Below are 24,787 nucleotides of genomic sequence, written 5' to 3' on the forward strand. Positions count from 1 at the left end.
GATGGTGCCAACTGTTTCAAAAACATTCTTTTAGGTTATTTTTTAGCAGATTGCTAGCTTTAAAACAACTTGACTGATTTTTTTTCCTTCTGATAACTACCATTTTTCTAGCAATCACTAAAAACTGCACAACGTATTTTCAAATGACAAAAATTATGCAAAAGCATTGAGGAGGACTGATGTTTGGATAAAGGTGAGAGATAGAGTGAGAAAATAAAGTCCAGCATAAAATGCCAAGCCAATTTCTGTCTTCTAGAAGCAGAAGTCAGAGATCATAGCATTTGCTAGAACGGAAATTGATGTTCCTTATCCAGAAATACACTGCGTGGCAAATAGCGATGCAAGATCTTTATTAAACTTTATTTACATGTGTTCCAACACACGTGTGCGATATCAGCCTTTTACCCACTGCCATCTGAGGCCATGGATATATTAGGTTGGTGCAAAAGCAGTTGCAGTTTTGGACCATTAATTTTAAATCATTATAACTAGGATCAAACATCTCTCTATTAATCAAAATAGGAACCAGTACAATCAAAAGTTCTGCCAAAATAAGAAATAAGTTGGTTCATTCCTATAGTGTAAAAATCTGCGCCTCGGGATTCAATGAATTCTTGCAAAGCATTTCCTGCATCTTGCATTCTTGGTCCAACCACTGAGCTGTTATTGCCAGTTCTCATATACAATCTAGTTTTCATCGCATGTCACAATCCAATCGAGAAATGGTTTGCTGCTGTTGCATAGATTAAGAGAAGACGACACTTCAGAATGATTTTTTGTATTTTTCAGTCAGCTCATGAGGTACCCACTTGTTGAGACTTTTCACCTTTTCAATTTCCTTCAAATGCTGAATGGCCATAGAATGATTGATGTTGAGTTCTTCGGCAACTTCTCATGTAGTTGTAAGAGGATCAGCCAAATCTCCTCAAATTTGCTTTTTCTCTAACATCATTTCCATAGTCTAAAATAAATATAAATTAAACAGCAAGTTATAAATCAGTAGCAAAGAAACCATAAAACGACAAAAGCACATTCAGATGATGTATAATATAACCACATTTAAGAATGTATTCCAATATCAAATGACAAATTTCAACAACGCAAAAACCACAATTCCTTTTGCACCCACCTAATAATTTCTAGTCCTTGTTGTCTTCCCACAGCAGGGCAGCATAATCCCAAATCAATGCAATTCATTTGATGTGTGGTAGCAAAATGCAGCACATACTACTCTGCTGTTCTGTAGCTGTGTAACTTAAGGCTGGTTTTGTATAGAATTTTATTTTAGGTTTTCAATGACTTTTATTTAAGACTCTCTTTGTAATGCTCTTCGCACTATTTCCTGTCTTCTCCTCAATGTTGGAGGGTTCTTGGTGTACTGATAATGGTAATTTTAAAATATCTGTATTTGAGACTGCTGTGCCAGTTACCAAAAGCATTCAGGGAGATTGTTTCATAGTGAGAATCTCTGTCCCTAAAACTATGTCATTTCCAATTTCTTTTTCTAGGGGTAAACAAGAATCTGGTGAGGCAAAACATAAACATATTTTTAAGCAATCAAGCCTAGGCAGAACAAATCTGATTCTGAAATAGCTTTGCAGGATTACTGTCTCACAACTTTCATGTTGCTTTCAACAAAAGCAGTTTTCTTTTGTAATTGTTAGGTTGCTATAGAATTTTTTTTTATCCCTGAAGAAACCACATTTTTGTAGCATTCATTTGTGGACCCTTCTCCAGTCAGCACCTTGTGATGCCTAAGGAGTGACCAGGGCTCTTGAGAAAGGGCTCAGCATCCATAGTCTCCACTGGATGTAGAAGTGCAGGTGTTTATGTCTGTCTTACCTAGTTGCTTACTAGTAACCAAATACATTTTAAAAGGCTATTTCTTATGAGAAAAATATAATGACTGCAGCCAAATATTCCTGAGGTAGTTTATGTTATCACTGAAAACCTTATTTTGAGAGCCAGGGCATGCAAGTTTAGAAAGGATGTGTGACATAGAATTCAAGAATGAAATTTGGGTTTCTGGGTTCTAGCACAATCATAAAGCAGAGTAAATCCAACCCCAGCAGCTTCTGTCTTCCTCAGTAGTATAAACCAAATGCTCTTATGAGAGAAAAACCTTGTTTTTCAGAAAGTAATTTCTCTCTTTCTGCCTACTTCTCTCTTTTCTTCAGTCTCCTTATGTGGTGTCAGAAGGCTTGTTCCAATCAAGACAGGACAAATCTGATGCGATGCCCACAGTTACTGGGTTGGCTCATTTTCAGGACCGGGACGGGTCGGGGGGAGGGCAGATGTTGGTCTGCAATTACTGATAGTGGCGCTCAATTATTATGCTGTAAGAATAGATCTAAGAACAGATCTTGTGGCACCACATGCTTGACAACACTCTGTAAGACATTTTCCTAAGTGGAGTAAGCTCTTGTGAGATTTTATGTTATGGGACCAAATCAAATTATTTTCTGCCTGTAACACAAAAGAAGGCTGTTGTCTAAATTTAGATCTGTCCTATCAATAAATTTAGCCCTTTTTTTTTTTTTGGTCATGTTCTTAAGAAATTGTGTTTGACTTTTAGTCTACGCCATACTTGTCTGTGTAGATTTTTTTTTTTTTTCTAACCTTCCTCCAAAGATTTCAAAGTTGTTGAGATCTGTCCGACAGGCTGCAGTACATCCTCCACCCTCAACAGGTTCTTGGATACTTGCCGGTGTCCTGGCATTTCTGGTAGTTCTTTTGTTCCGCTAAAAAACATTTTTAGGATCAACAGTCTAATCACATTGGATAATACGATGTCTGTGTGCTGTAGGATGTTGTATGTGTACAACAGACAAATAAAGGACATTTTTCCCGTTTTTGAAGAAGTAATATGCATTTGGGGATAATGTGTCATACCGGAAATAAATCCAGTAGCTCTCCATCCCCTGGGTTCCTCTTTATAGCTCAAGCAGATTATTTAAGCAGGAAAAGTTCTGCTGCCTCCAAAGTGAGAGTTCAAGGGCTGTTACAGTCCTAGAGTAGCCTTTCCACTGTGTGTTGCTAATATGATACATTTTAGTGTCAGACATACCTGTTACGCACATTAAAATGAAGATTTTAGTATTTGGTATCTGAAGACGAATACAACTCTACAGTTTCTCACAGCTGTACTCTAATCTGCCGGAGGAACAACTTGTTTTCATACTCTTCCTCACTAATGTACTAGTCCCCAGAGTCTCCCGAAAAAAACTGGAAAGACAATCCAGTGATATGTTTTCAGTTTTAGCCTGGATGTGCATCTGTCAACCAGCCTCTTTCATATCTGAATCTATTGCGAAGTGTTCTATATCATCAGGGGGGTGGCTGCAATTAACCATGTAACTCCATTTTACAGCATTAGTAATAAATTGCTAGAAGAGTTTTGTAGTCTATTCAGAGGTTTTTAATAGAGGCAAAATACATTTTTTACATCACAGACATCAATTAAGTTGTTTTCCTTATATTCAAAATTGCATTACATTGTAGACTTCTTCTGTTGGATTATATGATTATAGGAAGAAGATAGGGTGTCTCATAACTGGATCAGCAGTCTTACGACCAGTGTCATCAAAAGGCCTTGAATTTCCCACAGAAAAAAACCATAAGGTTTCTGAAAGACCTAATTGATTTCTTGGTAGCAATTAAAGAGGCTACTTTGGAAGCCTGTATCATGGTCTGCAGTCTGTGTATCCCTTTCCTGTTAAGTTGTATCGAATGCCCCTCAGGTTTGCTTTGACTGATGGGCTCGGTAGTGTGTTACAGGAGGAGAGATACTTAAGCCATATCCGTTGCTTCCAGCAATGCCACTTTTGAAGTTCATAAGCATCACGTCTGCACCTACTGATGGGTTTTTTTTTTTTCATAAGCCTCCTGACTCTTTAGCGAAAAGCTAAAGGTCATATGTTGGATTTACATAATTTTCTATTTCCAGAACAAATTCTTTCCATAAATCATCTAGACACTTTTCTGTTGGCCATTCGCCAAAGAGGCAGGCTGCTTCTTTCACTCACAGCCTGGAAGGGTTAAAATTGCAATGGGATTTCTTATACTTTACATGAACTGTTTTATTAGACTACCTTGAGTTACGTCACAGTTGATATTTAAGGCTTGTCTCAAGGGGATTGCTGCTTCTAAAATCTGAAGAGCAGCTGGTTGGAGTCTGGGTCGTGCATCTGCTAATCACTACTCATCACCACAAGCTTTCAATCAAATGTCCAGTTCAATAGGCTCTGTTTAAATAGCAATTCCAAGCATCCGGTTTCTGGACTACCTGTTGCAGTAAATTTGTTTGGGTACATGCTGAAATAATTGACTAGGATTCTTCAGTAAGACTCACCTATGTATAGTGCTCATATTTTTTCCTTCATTGTTGTGCAGCTGTTACCTGCAGTAAAACCTCTTGAAGGTTTGACTTATTTAGACTAAAAATTCCTCTAGCTTAAATGGAAAATAGTCAAGTGTGTGGTTAAGTGATGCAGTAATCTGAAGAATTGACAGTGGCCAAAAACTAAATCAAATTTCAGACAAGTTTCCTGATGTCTCTTTTGGACAAAAAAAAGGAAATCTTACAGATAATTCTTATTAAAGAATGCATTATTTGATGAGATTTTCAGGAATGTGTCTTGGGTATTCAGGATTTTGTACTACATAGGTAACTGAAACCAACTTACATGCAAATTGAATATTTTTTTAACTTATTGGGCAATTAATTTTAATAGAGCTAGACGTGGTTATAAACACAGGTTTTAAATCTTAATGTTCTTAAAGATTATCTCAAAGAGAAAGGAGGAGCCCCATGAATTTATCTTCTAATAATCAAACATGAGTCTTACAGATAACTGGCTATCCAAATCCAGGACAGAGTTAAGGTCAAAATTTCAGCTATTTTTAGCTCTTTCTTTGGGAGACACATCCTTTTTTTAAAGAAAGCTTTGTATTTAGTGAAACAGAAGCACATGGAGCTTGATGATTGACTTGATGCCATTTCCTAAATAAGAGCACTGAATCATGCATCTTTAGGGGTGTGCATCTCTGTCATTTTGCAAATGATAAATATATCAAGCTGCGATATATGGTATACTAATTGAGTGTACATGTGTGTTAATACTGCTATATCAAACTGAGTCGCTGAGTAGCTTACACATCACACATGGCCTACTCAGGAGGGAAAAATATGGTCTGGCATAGATTCCCACTGGATTTGTAGCTACTATGAAATGTCTGTATGGGGAAAAAAAGTATGAATTCTGATTGAGAAGTCTCTTATTGAAGAAATACAGGGTGTTTCAAAAAGATGGACCCAATTTCAAAATAGTCATCATTTCAAGTTGAGTCCATCTTTTTGAAACACCCTGTATCTTAATAGTGAATAGATATTTAAGCTAAAATGAAATATATTAAATAATTCTATGTAGCTGCTGTCTATAGTGAAATTTTGGATGGACTAATGGCGAAAAGTCTCATAAGCAGACTGAAAAATATGTTCCTTCTTCACTATTCTCACTTAACAGGACACATATGAAAGAAAATGCTGTTTTAAATGCCTGTCAGTTCACAATATCTAGCTAAATTTTCTTTCAAAACCCACTAATGACTGAGACACCAAGAAGAGGTTTAAGGCGGCAAAAACAGAGTGGAGAAGTGAAAGCATTACCTGGGATCTGAACACATCTAAGTAGAGAAAAAGCTTTCCATCACTCACCTATAGGAAGTAATCAGACCTCTTTTGTGAAATGGAAGCAGTAGAATGTTTATCTGATTAACCACTTCTAAAGCTAAGTACATTTTACTGTGGTTTGCACGCCCCAACCTGCCACTGAAATGTGACTTTCTGTAAATGTTGCCTTTTGTTTTGTAAATGGAAATACATGAATTGATCTGTAAGTATTATAGGCTCTAGGATAAAAGCAGTCGTTTCAATAGTGATATCAAGGACTTGATAATATTTAGTGCTTTGCTAACAGCTTGTGCCATGTCTTGTTTTGATAATAATTTATGAAGCACCAAATTCTTCTTTCAAATCATTGAAATAAGTTCAAGGGCATGACTGAGCGTGGTGGTGAAGAGACGGATTCTGTACTAGTACTGCAGCATCTTCACTGTTTCTGAGGGTCATGTGAAAAACAAGTTGTCTCCTACTCCCACCCCCCTGATAGTTGTAATAGCTTCATGCATTATAATCTCATGCTCTCTTCACTATTTCCTATAAGCATTATATTTTTAACATTCAATTTTCCATTCCTAGAACCACTGCAGTGATGCACACAATTCTACCCCTAAGACAATTATACGATAATGTAAAATTAGTGCAATATCATCTGAATATATAAATCAGCAATTTATTAGAGGTAATATCCCAAATTATACTTCTATTCTCTCAAATCAGAGGTTAGGACTGGCAAGGAGAATTCATCAGATGCTGGAATGAGAGATGCTGTGGCTGCCTCTGCCCAGGCAGGGTATCTATCTGCCTCCCTCTCATTTCAAAAGCTGGGAGCAGCTGGGAGCTGCTCTGTGTCTCACATCTCAGTGCTCTGGCTGGCAGTTTTTAGCTACTTTATACCATGCAAATTCTACATAGTTTTGGGACCTATGATGTACATGACTACTGATTATACTATATCTATCTATATAATCAGGAGTCTGTTGTATACCAATGGAGGCCATGAAGTTTTCATTTAATAAAGTGAAAACCGTAATTTTTTAGAGGATTTGATAGTTCAAATATATTTTTTTTTTTTTAATGTACCATTCTAATCTCCCAGGAAAACACATAGTTTTGGAAAAACCTTACATTATTAAGGGAGGTTTTTCAAGCTGCATCTTTTCTGTATAACAAAGACAAAGAACTTGAGCAACTACAACCTGAAAACAATTGACATGTGAGTGAACATTCAAACCAGTTACTAACCAGCCATGCACCACAGCAGCAATTAACAAATTGACCACTTGAGTGAAAGAAGACAAGTCAAAACCTGGTACGGAAGCTCTGCATTCTGTTTTCAAACTGTCTTACAGCTTCAGTTCCTCTCTAGGCACATTTCGCTCAGTGTGCAGAGCAGATCAGCCGGCTGCTCACAGGAGACTTGGAATCATACAAAATCAGGAAATAGGTTGCTGCTTTGATCGGTGTAAATGACGCTGGCTACCGTTTTGATGGAAGTTCTTTACTTTGCATGAAGCTCTTGACAACAGTCCCAAGTGTTTTTTCTAGCACAGCTCTAGTACAGTGCTGTCTCCTTCCTTCTTTAAAAACAAATTTTAAGAAAAACATATAATTTAAAATGAAATATATTGTAAACCCCAATATGAAATTTTATTATTTAAAAATAACTGACCTCACCTAAAAAGTAGCCTGGATTTTTGGACCTTTGCTTTTTTCCCCTGAAAATATTTGTGTTGAATTTATTTTGCCTCATGCTAAGGCAACTGAAATCAAGCAGACAATTTATATTTATCTAGAATTTTTCTATGTTAATGTTGGTTGGAGCAGAATTGGAAATTGGCTTATTTGCAAAGAAGAGTAACGGGTTTTGTTCAAGCTTGGAAACTGATTTCTTTTCAGCCATCTGTTCGGAGTAATAGCAGCAGCCCTGACCCCCTCCAGAGGATGACAATGAGCTGCTCTGCTCAGAGCAGCCACCATTTCATATTGCTCTTGAAAACCAGAACTGAAAAACTCAATTCTGTATTTAGTTGCTCTTTTGATATTTATGAACATAAACAAATGTTTTTTTCAAGCTGCTAACCCAGTAAACTTCACAGAGATGGCTCTTGCCTCATCAAAAATTTAGTCTTTGTCATATGATTAATTCATGTGACTACTCTTATAACTACAATAAACCAAATTGTATGTTCTAGCCTTTATGTTTTTATACCCTTTAATGCTGATTTATAGCTTTTATAGATCATGTTGCAGTCTGAAGTTTTAAAACGGCTGTGACCTTTGAAAGAAGAGACAACCCTATAAACTTGCTGTTGCAATGTTTTACGCTACTGTAGAAGTAAAATGCCAGGTAAAAAGATACATTATTTTAGTGTTGGGTTGTTGTTTTTTTTTGTTTGTTTGTTTGTATTTTTTTTTTTTTTTTTTAAAAAAAGAGGCATTTCAATGTTTTCTTTCTCCATACAGGTGGGTAGGAGTATTTTTACTACAGGACAAACCGATATGGTATATGTATACTGATGGGTTTTTTTCCCCACAAGCAGTGAAAGTCTTGAAGTAGTGATGACTAACAAATCCTTTCTGCTTCTTGACTTGTTTTTGAATTGAAGGGACTTTGTGAATCTTTAGCTGTATATATTCACTATAGCACTTGGGAAATGTCCTTTCTATTCAGCACTGAAGTGCAAAGGAAACAATTGGTTACCTCTCTCATGTCTCAAAAATAATGTATGTCCTCATGGAGCAAGCAAACATTCTGGGGATGGGTAGGTTTTTTATGACAACATAGACTATTTCTAATTTCTCTGTTGTGATATGGTAAGATCATTAGTAGTAGGGGTTAAATGCTCATTTCCATTTAACTCTTCCATATGATCTACTTGCTTGCTGACTTTTCTTGGTATGCATCCTGTCTTCCATTTAACTTCGTGCAGCTAATTGCTACTTAGATTCAAGATCTGATAATTAAAACAAACAAAACCTACCCCAAAACCTATCTTTAATGTGGCATATGGGGAATTTCTTCCATATCAGACTACTCAGGCTTAGTCTGACAAACACGTAAAAATGAACAGGAGTCTCGTTGTAAGATGTTAAACTATTCACATTTCTTATACGCATTTTGTTTTTCAGAGAAAGGAATCAGCTGACAGGGCCATACACTGACATTTAAAATTAGACTCACTGAAAGAAATTCATCTTTGCAGCTCTGACTAATAGATAATTTCACTCTTCTGCAGTAGCTGAGATTACAGCCCTTTCTATTTTGAGGTTTCTTAAGTATTTAAAGCCTTTGATGTTTTTTTAACAATCCAGTCCTGTCACTGCAATGTTTAAAAGAAAATCTGCATTTTTTTTTAACACCTCGGATTTTTATTTTCCAAAAATGAGTTTAATTTTTAATAGTAATTTATCTTTGGATTTAGAAATGTGTTTTATTCATGTTCAAAGCATCTTCTAATATGATTACTTTGAGCAATGACCCAATGACCCTTTGTCGTCACATTAACTGATTTAGAAATTTGGTTCACACTGTTTCTAAATGTTCTTTTGCTGTGTTTTTTTTAAAATAAATTTATTCTAAAAGTTCTAGTAAATACAACTGTAATCCAATGCAAAACTATTTTTTAAAATCCAGAAAAAAAAAAAGAAAGTACTATTTGTATTTCATTTAAAATTTGCATCTATTTAAATCTACTAATTGAGGTAACCATCTAAAAATAATCCCAAAGACATGAGACTAGAACATTAATTTTCTTTGCCAGTTTAACTCTACCTTATTTTTTTACATAGTAATATGAGGTAGATATTTATATTGAAATACTTTTACAGAGATCCTAAGTGGATGGTAGATTTTATTGTAATCTTGGAGCCTGTAAAAGATCAGGAAAGACATTGTCTAAACTTTAAAAAGACAGAAAGAAAATGTGCTTCAAGGTAGTTTTACTTTTTTCAAGTAGTCTTTCCATTTTGCATATGAAATGAATACATGTGACTACCTAAAGACTGTCCTGACTTGCTACACAGTACGCAAAGAGATAGACCCTTAGAATATGATTTCTGTATCTGATTTTGTAAGTGGGCTGAATTTTGTGCATTATAGATTTGAGGTTAATTACATAGGAAATCAGTAGATGATATGCAGACCTCTGACATGGATATTCAAATACTCTTTGACCTTATATATAAATCTTCACTATAATTTTTTTTTTAATTTGAAAAGTAACCCCTATCCTAAGGGTCAGCAATAGGTTAATCTTTCCCTATTGCTTATATAAAATGTTTGAATGCCAAAATGGTGTCTCTGTATCAGAAGGCACAGCTCATGGTTGATGTATTTGAACAGCAATTCATAAATTGCTGTTCTCGAATGCAGTAACTTAAAGAACTTATAAATTACGTTTAGTATTGACAAGCTGTGCATCAAATGGTAAACTTCAGCTAATATGAAGTAATGGAGCTAAGTCACAGTTAACTGAAGTTTCTAAGAAAACCTTCCGATGGAGTCCAATCCATCCAGACTTCCTTAAGTGAGAGATCCGTGCAGCTACTTCATTGGCACCTTTCTGAAATATTCCTGTATCATCACTAAGTAACTGGAGACTGTTCAGACAGCCTTAGCACTTTGACATTAGTAATTAATCACTTAAGCTGAAAGGAGTGTAAAAATTCTAGTATACCCAACTTCTTTCCTACCTTCTCCCATAGGTTACAAAATGCAGTCAACGATTTCGTTTTGCTCCACCAAACTTTGTGCCTGATGATGGCACTGTACAAGGAAGGTGTTACCAGGTTTAGAATAATAAAATAAAGCCTTTAAAAACATTTTTAAACATATTTTATTAATGGATGCTCTGAAATGCAGTCAGTCTTTTCCTGGTGAGCCATGAAATGAATGAAGTTGGATCATCTTTAAGTTTTGAGCAATATTTTGGTCTAGAAAAGAAGATGATCTTCTCTGATAAACTCTACCAGCTATGGCTGGCTCAGCTGAATGGTGTCTACAAGGCCCATAAGTTTATTTTCTCCCTTGCCTGGTACATTTAGTACACATTCTACCCTAATAAAGGTTTGTGAGTAGTTGTTTTCACTTGACATTGATAAAGGATGGGTAGAACACATGCATGATGCACTTGTAGCTCAAACTCCAATCTGATTGCCTATAATTTGTACCAACATGCCAGTTTTTAACGTGAAAGTATGAATATCACGATTCCGCTATCATGAGAAAGGCAGAGTAAGCACCTTAATAAGCTTTTCATTTAGCTTGTTCTGCAGAGATCACAGAGGCCTTATTACAAGATATGCTTTCAGTAATACAGAAAGGTTCCCATCACTAGAGAAGGTTTGCCTATGTTGATGTTGAAATAAGAGATTTTCCAGACTGTCTAGGCTGACAAAAATGCATTTTCCAGACTATAGCAACATTATATGGTAGCTGAAGAGTATCTTGCATTTCAAGCGATAACCTTGTTTCAAGCTTGTGAGACACAGTGTATATGCCAGATTTTCCAGTTTGTTCTCAGCAAGGTTAAGTGAAATTAGACCAAGTGGTCTAAATTATCCTTTCTTATGGAAATTGTGTCACTGTTTAGATGTCAGAATGGGACATGTACAAAGGAGCTTGGTTCTTGTTCTGCTTTCTGTAAAATAATGAATCCTTGAGCTCACGGTTGAGGAGCTCCTAGGCTGTGCTTCAGAATCTAGGGAAATTAATCTTCTCATCTTCCCACTGCTGTAACCATTTAAAAGCTGTAGTGAGTTTTACAACAAAATACATTGTTGCCTTTTTCCAGTGAATTGCAGAGTGCAATGTTTATTGTCAGCACTACAGTGATGTGTTGTACCAACAGCTGAGGAGCTGGATTGTTTCTGCTCAGCCAAGAAGCTGTGTAACTGTGCATATAGAATATACAGCTGCTGTCAGGTACCTTGCTATTTTCTGGGGCTTCAAATATCTTGCCTGTTTGTGGAATCTGCGTCAGGAGCAGTCTCTTGAGCCCTCAAACATTTAGAATATCTAGTCAGGTAAGAACGGATCACTGCTGAGGTCTGTCTGCAGCATACTGCTGCAGCACGCTACCAACATTCTTCTGTAGGGGATTAAAATGTTGAAATTCAATAAATCTCTTACTTCTTGTAAAATAAATGCATATGCTTTTAAGTCATATGATATCTGTGATACAGAGAGAGGAGAATGTGCTGAAGCACATGGTGCTGAGGAATTTTAAACAACTTTCAGCATCTGCTAAATAATTCAAGTTACTTGGATTAATAAATTTTTATTTTAGAAACTGATCATCTTATTAATTCTACCTCACCTACTGTCTTTAAACATGAATTAAATTTTGTTTAAACCTATATGCCCCTGTAATTGACCATTCTGACTGCTGGAAGTAAGTGGCCATGCACTAAAGCTTTTTGGGGACTAGGCTCATCTGTGATTGTGTGTAGTAGAAACAGGAATGGTAATATACAGTAGAACAGGATATAATGCGTAAAGTAGATCTTTTTGAGAATCTCTTAAGGAAGGAATACTCTTAAGAGTTTTATAAAGTTACAGCCAAACTTTGTATTTAAACACAGCTGATGGAAAAAGAAAATTAATTACTCTTGATTTACAGATTGGTGTGCTGTTTCTGCTTTAAATTGTGGCTGAAGTTATTAAATACCATGTTTTGTTCCTGTGTAAAAAAAAAAGTTATTTCATTATTAAATTGCATCTAGTATGAAATAATACTTACATAATGTTAATTTTGGTACATGTATTTTCCAACTTCATTTTTTATACTAGAAACTGAGTTCATTTTTTATTGGTACTGGTATCTTTAATCTACTCCCACTATAGGTATGCAAGCTCCTTATTTACCACCAAGAGCGATTATTGAACTGTTTTGTTTTCTTGGGCAGATCATTCTTTCTATATGTGTTCTGGCCTATGTGTATGTTGTTAACACAAACTTTTTTTGCCTCTGAAGCCAACAGCTACATAGAATTTAATTTTCTTCAAGAAGTTAAACAGGACTAGAGACAGCAGGATAAGAGAGAACTTGGTAGACAGTGACTGTACAGAGGAAAACACTTTTTCAGTGTCCTATTTTTTTAATAAATCAGAGATGTGTAGTATTTATCTGAAAAGGACATGTCAAGTAGTATTCACTCAATGCTCAGTGCAGAATTAGAGTCACTACTCTATTAATAGCAAATAGACGGTGTAAAGCTCAATCAAAGGATGTCATAATTTATATATGGTGTATCATTGTGTAGGCGCTTGGTTTGTGTCAAGAGTCTTAGGCAGAAAAAAGGCTAGCAGGCCCTGCTGAGACTCCAGCTGCCTCTAATTGCTGCAGGTTTTCTGAAAAGAGGTAGCCTGTAAGACACACAAGTGCCAAATTCTAAAGGTCAAAGCCAACAGTTCACATTCAGTGAGAAAACAGAGTTGTCCCGATTATGGAGCAAAAGATCAATGCATGCTTCACAGAAAGTCCAGCAGCCAGTCTGTACGTGGCTTTGCTTCGGGCAGGGTGTGCTGCGTGAGTTTTGCTTCTGAGGTAGCAAAAGCATGGATTGCTTGGGTCAAATCTTCATTCAAATGTAGTAATATTAGATAAAACTGAAGAAAGCTTTCTTGCCAGCTGCATTCAGAAGAGCACTGAATGCCACACACACTTAGTTTTACTGGCTAAATTAAAATCCTAAAATTCTGAATCACTTAGAGCAATTTTTATTGGACTTACTTCTTTCTGTCTTTTGAACTGCTTTATTTAAATACAAATAACAACAGCAGGTCTGTTACTTATAATAAAACACAACACATGCCATTCTTTTTGGCTCATGCTTATTGTTTTTAGGTAAACATTTTTTTTCATACTTATGTATGTGATCATAGAAGTCTATTTATCTGTCTACCTGTCCACTGTTTCGACACTTTCTTCTAATATTTATTCGTTGTATAGTAACCACAAACTCAGTGCCCCCCTTGTAAGATGATAATCACTGATACCAGCAGATACCACTGATAATTAGGTCAGATTCAGTTGTTGGATAATAAGAACTCCTTATTCACCAGCATATATTATCACACTCAAAATCATTACTTAATCAAATAAACATATGCAGCAAACACACTTGTCTCTGTTCTGAAATTAGTACTGGACGAAGGTATGATTTCCTTGGTGAACTTCATTTATGAAAACAAACTAATAGCCTTAACACTTATTTGTACTTTGTGTATCTCGTTAACTTCTTGGGTTTGTTTTCTGTATTAAAAAAAGCATTATAAATTAATCTGGTTTTTTTTTTTTCTTTCTTGTGCCTTTATCCTTTCCAAGGTTATGCCTTTCTGCTGTTCCAGGAAGAAAGCTCTGTACAAGCTCTGATAGATGCCTGTCTGGAAGAAGATGGGAAACTTTACCTGTGTGTGTCAAGTCCCACAATCAAGGATAAACCAGTAAGTAGCTTATGCCAGGACATGCTGGTTGCTAACCCATTTGCTGTTCCTCTTTTCAGTTAATAAAGACAGACATACTTACAGTTAATTGACCTGTCCATTTCCTGTTGCTGTCCTTGCTGTTACATTGAGTTGAGTTTCTGTATCAGTGTAACATGGTTTTAACATTTGCTTCTTTCTGATAAATGCCATGTTCAATTAAGTTTTATATTTGATACTTCTGGTATCACACAAGAGTATGCATCCTTTTACAATGTTAGCTGTTAAACAATCGGATTATACTTTTCCCCTCGATATTATTTGAAAGGAAGGAAAACATTATGCAATGAAATGAAGAAACTTTATCCACCCCCATTAAAATCCAGATAGCTTCCAATATCCCCATACTTCATTAGGTTTCTTAATTATTATTTTTACTGCATGCAATAACTAACCAATTTATAATTTAGGTCTCATTTACCTTAAATAAAACTGCAGGATAAAAAGAAGTAATGGAGACAGCCATAGCAGAATAGAAGAAACAGAGTAACCTGCTTCTATAGTTCACATCTCTAACAGTATTTAGTCCGAGTCTCTTTTGTGACTATGGGTATACACAGCTGAAAACTACAGACAAATATGATTAGATAAAAAATGTGCTGCCTTTTAAAAATACTATTTAAAAGCTTGCACCGATAAATGAAAAACCTCACAGTGAGTGTGCCTCTGTGGTTTCTAGAATCAAAACACTACATGGATGAACAGCTTTATCCAAATAAATTCTGAGCACTTTTTTTTTCTATGTAATCTAAAGATTCCTTATGGACTGTGGTGCTTGCTGCTTAACAGAAGTGAGCATTCATACATTATAAAAACTTCTTTTGTATCCAAGTACAGAAATTAATTTTATCTCCACCCCATCAGTGCTTAAAATTTGTAGATCACTGTATGTCATTTCAGAAAAGCCAGAAGCCCCAACTACAACTGTAATAGCACATACACGGTAAAATGTTCTGAAAGTCCTTTCACAGGTTTCCTGTCATAATGGCGATTAGGGGCAGGGAATTAATGAGGTAGTTTGCTCTGTTGGAATTTGACTCAAGCCTGGCCTCTAGAGGTGATAAATGAACTGTCCACCTTCTTTCAAACACTTCAATAAGCTTATGCCACTGAGTTACTGCTTTTGCTAAGTTAAAATTATATTTTTAATTACAGAAAGATTTGGCAGTTGTTTCTTAATTTTAATGGAGTTGTCAAGTTCCTCTACTAAAAACAATCCTTAATACAGGTGCAAATCCGACCTTGGAACCTAAGTGACAGTGACTTTGTGATGGATGGGTCTCAGCCTTTGGATCCAAGAAAAACTATCTTTGTTGGAGGAGTTCCACGGCCCCTCCGAGCTGGTGAGTATAAGGAAAATGTAGGACATGTAGTAGCAGCTTCCAGATTAAGTAGAAAAGATTATAAAATATATATGCTGTATGTAAAAGAGCAGAAAGTATACCCTGTGTTTTCCAAATATCATAGCTCACTTTCTAAGTTAGTAGTGTCTTCCTGTCTAGAAAATACAAACTGTGAACATTTTTTATCTTTCATATAAGTTACTGATTAGGATTTTCAGTCGAAACAGTTTTCCCCAAGTTTGCACAATATCCTAGAACTTGGCTGATTTTTCATAACGTATACCACCTTAGTCCTAACCCTGATTTGCTTGCTGAGATGCAGACAAGTTCCCTTTTCCTTTGCCTAGAGGACAAATTTCTCCCAGACCCTTTCCAAACCAGTTCTAGCTGCAGCTCTGTGATTTCTTTCCCTTTTTTCTCAACTCTAACCATAATTTCCCCATGGAGCTATAGACAAGGCTTCTCAGCCACTGTTGAGAAGAAAAATCTCTCCCAGTCCAGGTCTCTTGGTGGCCCCACTCTGTGCTGAAGACCACTTACCAGAGCCGCACCTAATGTAGATCTTTTTCTCAATCTTTTTTCTTCACCCTTAACTATTTCTTCACTTTGATTTGCAGAGCCATAGACAAGACTCCTTAGCCTTTTGCCAGAGAAAAAGATTTATCCCAGCCCAGATCTCCTGGCAGCCCCGACTTTGTTTTGAAGGCACCTTTTCAGCACTGCTCCCAACTGTAGCTTGACACTCCTTTCTTCCTAACCCTTATATTTTTGTTGAGCCAATGACAAGGTCACGAAGCCAGCTGAAACACTTCTCCTATCTAGGTCTTTTGACAGCCCTCACTTGCATTCAGTAGTTCCCTGTCCATCCTCACTCCAAGTCAGCTGCATGGTTTCCCTTTTTCATTCTCTCAACCCTAATCCTAATTTTCCAGGGCTGTAGTAAACAAGACCCCTCAGTCACTGTCTGGGAGAAACACTGCTGGATCAGGTTCCCTGGTAGCCCTCACTTCTCTTTGGCAGCCACTTTCCAGCCCACTAGAACTTCAGCTGCTCACTTTATCCTTCTCCTAATATTAATTCTTTTGGGAAGCTGTACACAAAGTGCCACGGCCATTGCTGACAGTAAGATTTGTGGAAGCCCGGGTTTCTTGGCAGCTTTCACATTCCTCACCATCTTAACATAAGGAATAATTATAAGATGGCAATTATGTAAATAGTAACAATTAAATATTTCCTCATTTCTAGTCAGAGCCTTTATAAAACTCTGTCATTTGGCCTTTTGTAGCTTACATTTGAAATGCATTACATTTGAAAACTGATGCCTTTAAATAGTTAACTTCTCCAAGTCTTCCAGTTTTTCTTGTTTGCAACTTTAAAGATCTGATACAGAAGTTTTTGCTAAGATGTCTGAACACTGTATGGTTTCCTTGCCCAGGAATCCTATATATTGTCTATTGGCAAGACTAACTTACTAGAACTCCTATTGTAAATGTTAAGTGTTCCTGATATTTATTCTGTAGTGTCACTTTCTGAGATCATTAACTAAATGATTATTCCAAATGATTAATAAGCAGAAGAATCTACTAGTCACGACATTATGCTGACATTATGCTTACTTTTTGGAGCAAGAGTATTATCTGGTTTGATAGAATGAGTCAGACGTTTGCTTGCCTGTTGCAAGTAGACAAATTACCGTATGGTCTTCCCTTAATGTGACACATACATTTATACAGAAACATGTATACTCAGTTTAAAAATTGTCTCTATATGTAACTAAATAGTGAGAATTTTGGATGTAAGTATTTAGCATATATTTTTCATTTCATCTTGGATAGCTAAATTTTACTTTGCTACTGAAAGTGTTTTCACATATTAGCATAAAAAATAGCTGACTTGGCAGGGTCTGTATGAGTCCCAGTATCTTGCTTTTCAAGGGTCTGTCCGTCGTCCATCTCACAAATTTGTTTGCCTGCCAACTGTTATAGAGAACTTGGCTCAGTGGCCATACATCTCTGCACAGCGTACATGCTGCTTCTGCACTTCCTTCAGCCTCTTTTCCACTTCCTTCATTTCTTTCCCTTAATTTTCCTCCTGTATGTTTCCCAACCAGGTGCTCAGCCTGTCTTATTTTATGAATACTATTTATAACTTCTTCAGAGTTATTCTTCATGTCAGAAAAAGCAACAAACCATTTTAGAAGATCCACAATCAAGTTAACATTCTACAAAAATACTAAGTTGCACTCAAAATGTAGGCTTACTTTAAGTGTAATAACTTCTGATGTTTCACAAAATTTTGTTTCAAATGTAAAACACTTCCTTAATGTCTTTTCAACCTTAGTACTTAGGGCAAAATATCAGACTCTAAATAACAGGAATATCTTTAATGATCTTACATGTGAATTAGCATGAACAAGCCTGGCTGGAGCAGAAGGGGATCCTGAATAACTAATCCCAGATACCACAGTTTTAATTTACAATATGATCAATTCTAAAACAGTTGACCTGGTACCTACTTTAACAATGTAGCTCTACATTTTTTTTTTCACACTTCAGTCACACCAAGTTTCTTTTTATAGAGCCTAGTTTTTGCCTTTCTATTTTACTATAATTTATGTAGAGTTGATTCAATCTGCTAAAACCAACTTTTGGGTTTGCTGGTTTAGACTTTGGAAGACAAGTATGCTAAGGCAAGCAGCACTTTTTTGAATGCAACAAACCAAATGCAACACTATTATTTATGTTAAATCTATAATATTTAACAATTCACTTCTTGCAGTTGAATTGGCAATGATTATGGACCGTTTATATGGAGGTGTCTGCTATGCTGGCATTGATACAGACCCAGAGCTGAAGTATCCAAAAGGTGCTGGCAGAGTGGCTTTCTCCAATCAGCAGAGCTATATTGCTGCTATCAGTGCTCGATTTGTCCAGCTCCAACATAATGACATTGATAAACGGGTAAGTAAAATCGCATGGAACATTTACTCCAAAAACTGTACAGAAATGAAAAACATCCTTATATTAATACTGTGTTGGAGAAAACTGTAACCCCTGTTCTTCAGGAGACATTTGTTAATTATTTATATGCCTATTTGAACAGCTAAAGTAGAGTGAAAAAAAAGGATCGTAAATAACTGTTTAGCACTAAAACCAGAGAATGGTCATAAGCTCATTTGTTCTTGGCTTTGTTTTGAATTCTGAAGGTCAAGCACTACAACTTCCCAGCTTCCTTCTTCTTTTTTAGATGTTTGCTCATTCTGCATCAACAGCTTTTAGTTAGTGGCTACCTCTATAGCTTCTGGCATTTCTGCTATTCTTAGGCAACATTTTCTCCAAGTAAGGCTTAAGGTTCATAAATAGGTTTATCATAAGTGTAATAGGTAATGCTGACCTCAAAGGTCTTGAGAATTATTTAACTAAAACCAAACACCAACAGATGCATGATAGGCAAAAGGGGAGAAAATGAGATGGTTTTGTTGAGTCTAAATGAAATCCTGGTTTCTAAAGGGTTTTTCAAGTATACAGTATAGTTAAGGTATTTACTAAGATGTTAAAAGAAAACATTACTTAATTTCTGAGATTTATTTTTTTTAGACCTTCAGTCTTCATTTCTTTATTACATGTACAAATACCACCTAAGTTTTTGAGGACTTTTAGACTTACTCAAAAGAACATACAAAATGTACTGCTGCTATGTATTTTTACAATTGGGATGGCGTATTTGCTACTTAATCTGATATAAATTGTTTCTTAAGCAGTCAGCTTCACAGGTATAGGGTGTGTCTCTGATGTGCAGTATACATTAAAGAAAAAAAAATATATAAAATCAGAACTGAACTTTTTGTCAGATTAGGTGAGGTAATGGAGTTAAAAATCTTCAAACTATTTTTCTATGGTGCTACTATACCTCATGATTTTAACTAAGACAAAGCTGTTCCTAAATATTTCTGGTCCATTGAATTCTGAAAAATTTTACAGAGACTAAGAAGTTTAATTTTGGAGCCTTAATCACAGTGGTGAACTCTTTGAGATTTATATATCTACCATGCTTAAAAACTTGACATTTTTTCTAAGCTTTAGGATAGAGCCAGAAATGATGCTAGCTGGTAGTTTTTTCCATTGATCAGTACTTTTCCCAGTTTGTTGACTGATAATTTAGGTTTACTTAATTATCTTTTAGTTGTTTTTAAAATAAGTTTATCTGTGAGTTTGAAGAAGTATTAAGTCTCTTAATCCATCCTTAAATACTAGTTCTTAAATCTAATAGATTGAAATCCCTGAATGGTACAGCACACATTCTTGAAATTATTTTACTAGTAACCAACACAAGAGAAAGAGCGTGAGAATCTATTTCAGACCCTCACAATTCATGCTTTGGAAATGCGAGTGGGGATCTAGAGATGTGCTGGACATTGGACCTGCTTCCTTCCAGTGTCATTTGGAACAGTGCTGTTTTATTTTACACAATGCTTTTAATTTTACCGGTAGGGCATCTGATATGCAGAACGGCAGTTATTCAGACTTGGCCCTTACAATACTAGTAGTACAGTGTAAAAAAAAAAAAAAAAAAAAAAAGCAAGAAATATAATTCACTATATAAGCTTTACTTCAAATGAATGATATTTGTTGAAATGTGATCAGGATAAACTGAAGTAAAATTCAGCATAAAGCTTTTTTGTATAATAGGTTTCTCGTTTTTCAACTTACTATCTCCTTCTGTGTTTAATACTGTATGTGTTTAAGCATAGTTACCAGAATGAAATTTTCCTTGCAATATGCAAATTTTGCCAGACTAGCACCTGTGCAGTTACAGCAAAATTATTTATAATAAAAGTATGAGTCTCTCAATTTTTTAATCTCTTTCAATGTAGTTGACTGTACTTAATCCACTTTATAAATAGCATCATAGAGCCATAAGAATTACACATGCATAAGATAATGAATTCCTCAGCATAAATAAGCACTCAATTTAAATTGAAATGTGTAGGTTTGATTCTTAGGAACAGACACACAGCAGAAAACTCGCATGTTGTCAGCTTCTGTAATAGTATTGTTGCAAGTGCCCAGTGAGACATCAAAATACTGCTGTATTTGGCACAAGTGCTTTAAAAACAAAAAGAATTCCAGTCCTAAGATGTCTACAACTGAGTGTAGGACAAAAGTCAGCAGCTCTCCAGCCTATTTGTAATTGATGGCAAGGCCACAGTTGGAACAATATGAAATCTTGCTACATTTCTAGAGCTGAAAATCTTTAGATAGTGATTTTTGCCAGCATAAGGCAGAATATTTAATACAAATGCGTTTTATCTTGTTTAATTTGAATTTTCTCGTCATGTATTAGTCTGGTCCTGCATTTTGCTCCTTCCCCCACCCCCCATTAGAAAAAAACAAAAACAAAAAAAACAAAACAACAAAAAAAACCAAACCAAACCAAAAAAAAACAAACCCCAAACAAAAAGAAAAGAAAAAACCCAAACAAACAAACAAAAACGAAAAACCAAACAAACAAAACAACCAAGAACCTACCACAAACACCTCTCTGGAAAAAAACACCACAAACCAACCACCACCAAAAGAACAAAACAACACAACTCTGAAGCTCACCAGACCTCTGAAGCTTAGAAATATATGTTCGTTCTTTATAATTTTTCTTCCTAAATGGTGCTCTCTTGCACCCTGCCCCCATAACAACTGTATTCACATTCCTGAAGGTTTCTTAGACAACAGCAAAATCCTTGGAGAGGCTATTTTTACTGTACTTCCATCTTAATACTTACACATACCTAACTTTTCTAAGAAATGTTGAATACTTACCAAAGCACACCCTTCTTTCTTGAGATTTTTCTGACAAGTGATTGATATGAAAATTTAACTACCAACCTCTTTGTTTTAATCCAGCATCAGCTGAAAACCTTCAACAGACTCAAAAGAATTAAAATTATTTCCTCTGTTCATACTTAGCAAAACTATGTAATCTTCTTACAGTTATTTTTCTTCTTCCTGGTGCAGGTGGAAGTGAAGCCATACGTGCTGGATGATCAGATGTGTGATGAATGCCAGGGCACTCGCTGTGGTGGAAAATTTGCTCCATTCTTTTGTGCCAATGTTACCTGTTTGCAGTATTACTGTGAATACTGCTGGGCAAGCATACACTCTCGTGCTGGGCGAGAGTTCCACAAACCACTGGTAAAGGAGGGAGGTGACCGGCCCCGCCACGTCCCGTTCCGCTGGAGCTGAACGCCAGGCCTCACCCAGCAACAAGTACTGGAGTAGATAAAATCGAGTGAAAAGAGAGCGCTGCCTCAGGGCTTAGTGTTCTGGAAATCTGTGCATTCGTCCTCGACTTTAATGAAGATATGGGTCTTTTTATTACTATTATTATTATTATTATTTACAGTCACATTACTGAACTCAGTGTCCAGTATAATACAAACCGGCAGAGTGTAACTGTACTGATTTTGCACTTTGATTCACACAAACATCTGCTTGGTACCTTAATTTCCTACACAAGACTTGTCACTAGTGACATTACGTAGACTGCCATTCTCATCAGCCTTTACTGGGTTGATGTGTATGTGATGAAGATTTTTTTATTATAGTTATAATTATTTTTGTTTATAAACTGGAGCATGCACTTATTTTCAGAAATTTAGACTTGCCCCTAGCAGATGACTTACCAAAGGTAATATTCACAAGTAGGTGGCAGATGTAGCAAAAACTTAAACAGATATTCAGCAATCGTTAGCTTGGGTCATTTAGAATAGTAATAACCCTTAAAGAAAATAAGCCTTTAGTTGCTCTCCATTTTGACTTGTAAGGATGATACCTCATAAGCTGGATCAGACTTTTTTCTTTTGTTTTGCTGAGGGTTTTTGTTTGTTTTGTTTAGTTGTGGGTTTTTCTTTTTTCTTTTTTTTTTTTTGTTAGGTCTTTTAGTGTTATGTAAATGTATGCTGCAATAGCTTTTGCTGCTATTAAAATGGTATTACTAATACCATAATACTCTATTCAGGCTAGTGTATCAGTTTAAAAATGAATATGTGATTAAAATAGTGATGGCTGCTGAAAGGAGATCAGTATAGCATACAGAAAAGCTTCCAAGGAAGGTCAATATTTTTTGACTGCATGTTTACTTAATCAGGTTGCTGCATGCAATAAATTTTATATATGTCTAATATAAAACCTGCCCACAATGCACAAATTATGAACCTACGTAGGCTACAAAATACTCAGTAACAAAAAAAGAAAATGGATTACTGACTGGAGGAAGGCATGCCTCAATAAATGTAATGCTTCTGAAATTAGGATCAGCCCATTACAGAATGACCTATATTACCACAGATATAAAAACTAGCTGTAGGATATTCTTAAAACAAATTTGTGGATGGTAGATGAAGTACTTTGCGGTGCTCTGTTATATATCGTGCAATTTATTTTATATAGTAAAGTGATTATGTCTAGTACTGTGATCAAACTTAACTGTTAAAGCCTCTGTATCCAACATTAACACATTTTTTGACAGTTCGTAACAGGTACATAAACAGAAATGAGCTCTTAGTTACAATCTCTCTCCTAATGCTTGCATCTTTTACATAGCTGCAGACCTTGTCCAGAAAACCAAAGAGCTCATGTTAGCGTACATACACTACCAATTAGATAGTCTGTCAAACTAATAAACTAGGCACATTTAAGAAAGTTAGGAAAAAAGTGGTGCTAAAGAAATGTCTGCATATAAAAGTAACATGAGATGTCTGCTCTGTGGATGTGGTGTTATCTCTCTAATCCCTGGATGTATCCTGTGAAGCTTGAATATGATTAAGACCTGCTAACACAGTGGACATTTTTTTAGCATGAACTATGGGGCTGCAGATAGCATATAAATATAAACACACTTGGTATACTAATGATTGTGAGAATGTGTACACTATTTTTTTTCTTTTTCCTCCTTTGTTCTTGTAGTTCTGGGGACAATCTGACTGGATATGACACCGCATAGTAGATTTAAGTGTTCTGGGTTTTGTTTGTTGTAACGTCTTTGTTTGTGTCTAATTTAGTAAAATGTTTTTCCCAGTGTTTAGTTGCAAGTATTGGCTTTGAAAGGATTTTTTTTCTGTTTTTGGAGAAAAAAAAAAAGAAAAAAGAAAAAGAAAAAATAGTTTTTTACTGGTTTAAAATGCTTATTATAATTACCCTTTTGAAGTTACTTCTGGGCATTTGTGATATTGCTTTTTGCAGCCCAGGTGTCTTTTCTGTTTTTTGATTATTTTGTTTGTTTGTTTGTTTTGGGTTTTTTCATCTGTACAAGACATTTTGTTATGCACTACTTTTTGTATCTAGACAGTTTTCAACAGTCGGCTGATGATTTTTTTTAAAGAAAAAGGCATGCTTTCTGACTGACATGATCTTTTGCAATACCTCAATTTTGAAATATAGGAAAGAAAATGATATTTTCTAAGTAAGTTTATTCAGAAAAATATATATTAATTTAATTCTGCAAGAAAAATGATTTAACAGATGGGTAACTTTATTTTTTTCATGCTTATTTGAGTTTTTTTGAAAATGAAGAAGTTAGAGCTTTATAACTGTAATATTAAAGATCATAGCTAACCTACAGAAATCTACCTAATTATGTGAAAGAAGTAAACCTTTTTGAAGAACTACCCCTCTTTCATGTAGAAAAATACCCCCCAGAGAGAAAGAGAGAGAGAAGCAGGAAAATGTACAATATAGCATAACGTTTGATTAAATCTAAAGCAAAATCATCATCAAGAACAGGTGTAAACACAACATCCATTTGGTGCTGAAAGTTGTGAATAGAAGGTGAAAAAATATTTTCCCTTAATTTGTATATTTATAATCAAGTGTGATTATGCACGACTGACCAGAATTGTGAGTTCTTCTGTTTGTATTTTTTTAAAGAGAACTTTTTTTAGTTTATTAAATTATGACATGCTCCCTTTTGTTTTGTAAATGAATGTGCCCCTGAGTTGTTAATATGTTATATTAAAAGAGAGTCCTTCAAAAAACGTTATTTTTTAAAATATGGAGTTCTGAACTGCAACTTGACTAAGAAGCCCCTGGGTACAACAGGTCCTATTGTGGCCTTTTCTGATGTGAGACTTGAACTAGTCGATTTTTTTGAAGGCTAACCTAACCTCGACTATTTGTTGTTATGTGCAATACTGTTTGTACTGTTTGTATAAAAAAAAAAAAAAAGAAAAATGAAAAGAAAAAAGGCATAAATCTTTATTGCAGATTTATTTTCATTGCAGAC

General features: G+C 35.5%; 1 protein-coding gene across 9 annotated transcripts in view; it reads left to right on the forward strand.

Annotated features, from left to right (window-relative positions):
* The window catches only part of CPEB3 (cytoplasmic polyadenylation element binding protein 3), a 92,663-nt gene extending 68,196 nt beyond the window's left edge, over positions 1–24,467 (forward strand). For all 9 annotated transcript variants that reach the window (XM_082054073.1, XM_082054072.1, XM_082054071.1 and 6 more), the window contains 4 exons: positions 14,011–14,129; positions 15,397–15,511; positions 18,290–18,471; positions 21,523–24,467. In XM_082054073.1, coding sequence (XP_081910199.1) covers positions 14,011–14,129; positions 15,397–15,511; positions 18,290–18,471; positions 21,523–21,750 — 644 coding nt within the window. In that variant the 3' untranslated portion in view covers positions 21,751–24,467. The remainder of the gene's footprint in view (positions 1–14,010; positions 14,130–15,396; positions 15,512–18,289; positions 18,472–21,522) is intronic.
* The last annotated feature ends 320 nt before the right edge of the window (positions 24,468–24,787 follow it).

This window comes from Streptopelia decaocto (assembly GCF_964273445.1).
Source record: "Streptopelia decaocto genome assembly, chromosome: 5".
Classification (NCBI taxonomy): domain Eukaryota; kingdom Metazoa; phylum Chordata; class Aves; order Columbiformes; family Columbidae; genus Streptopelia; species Streptopelia decaocto.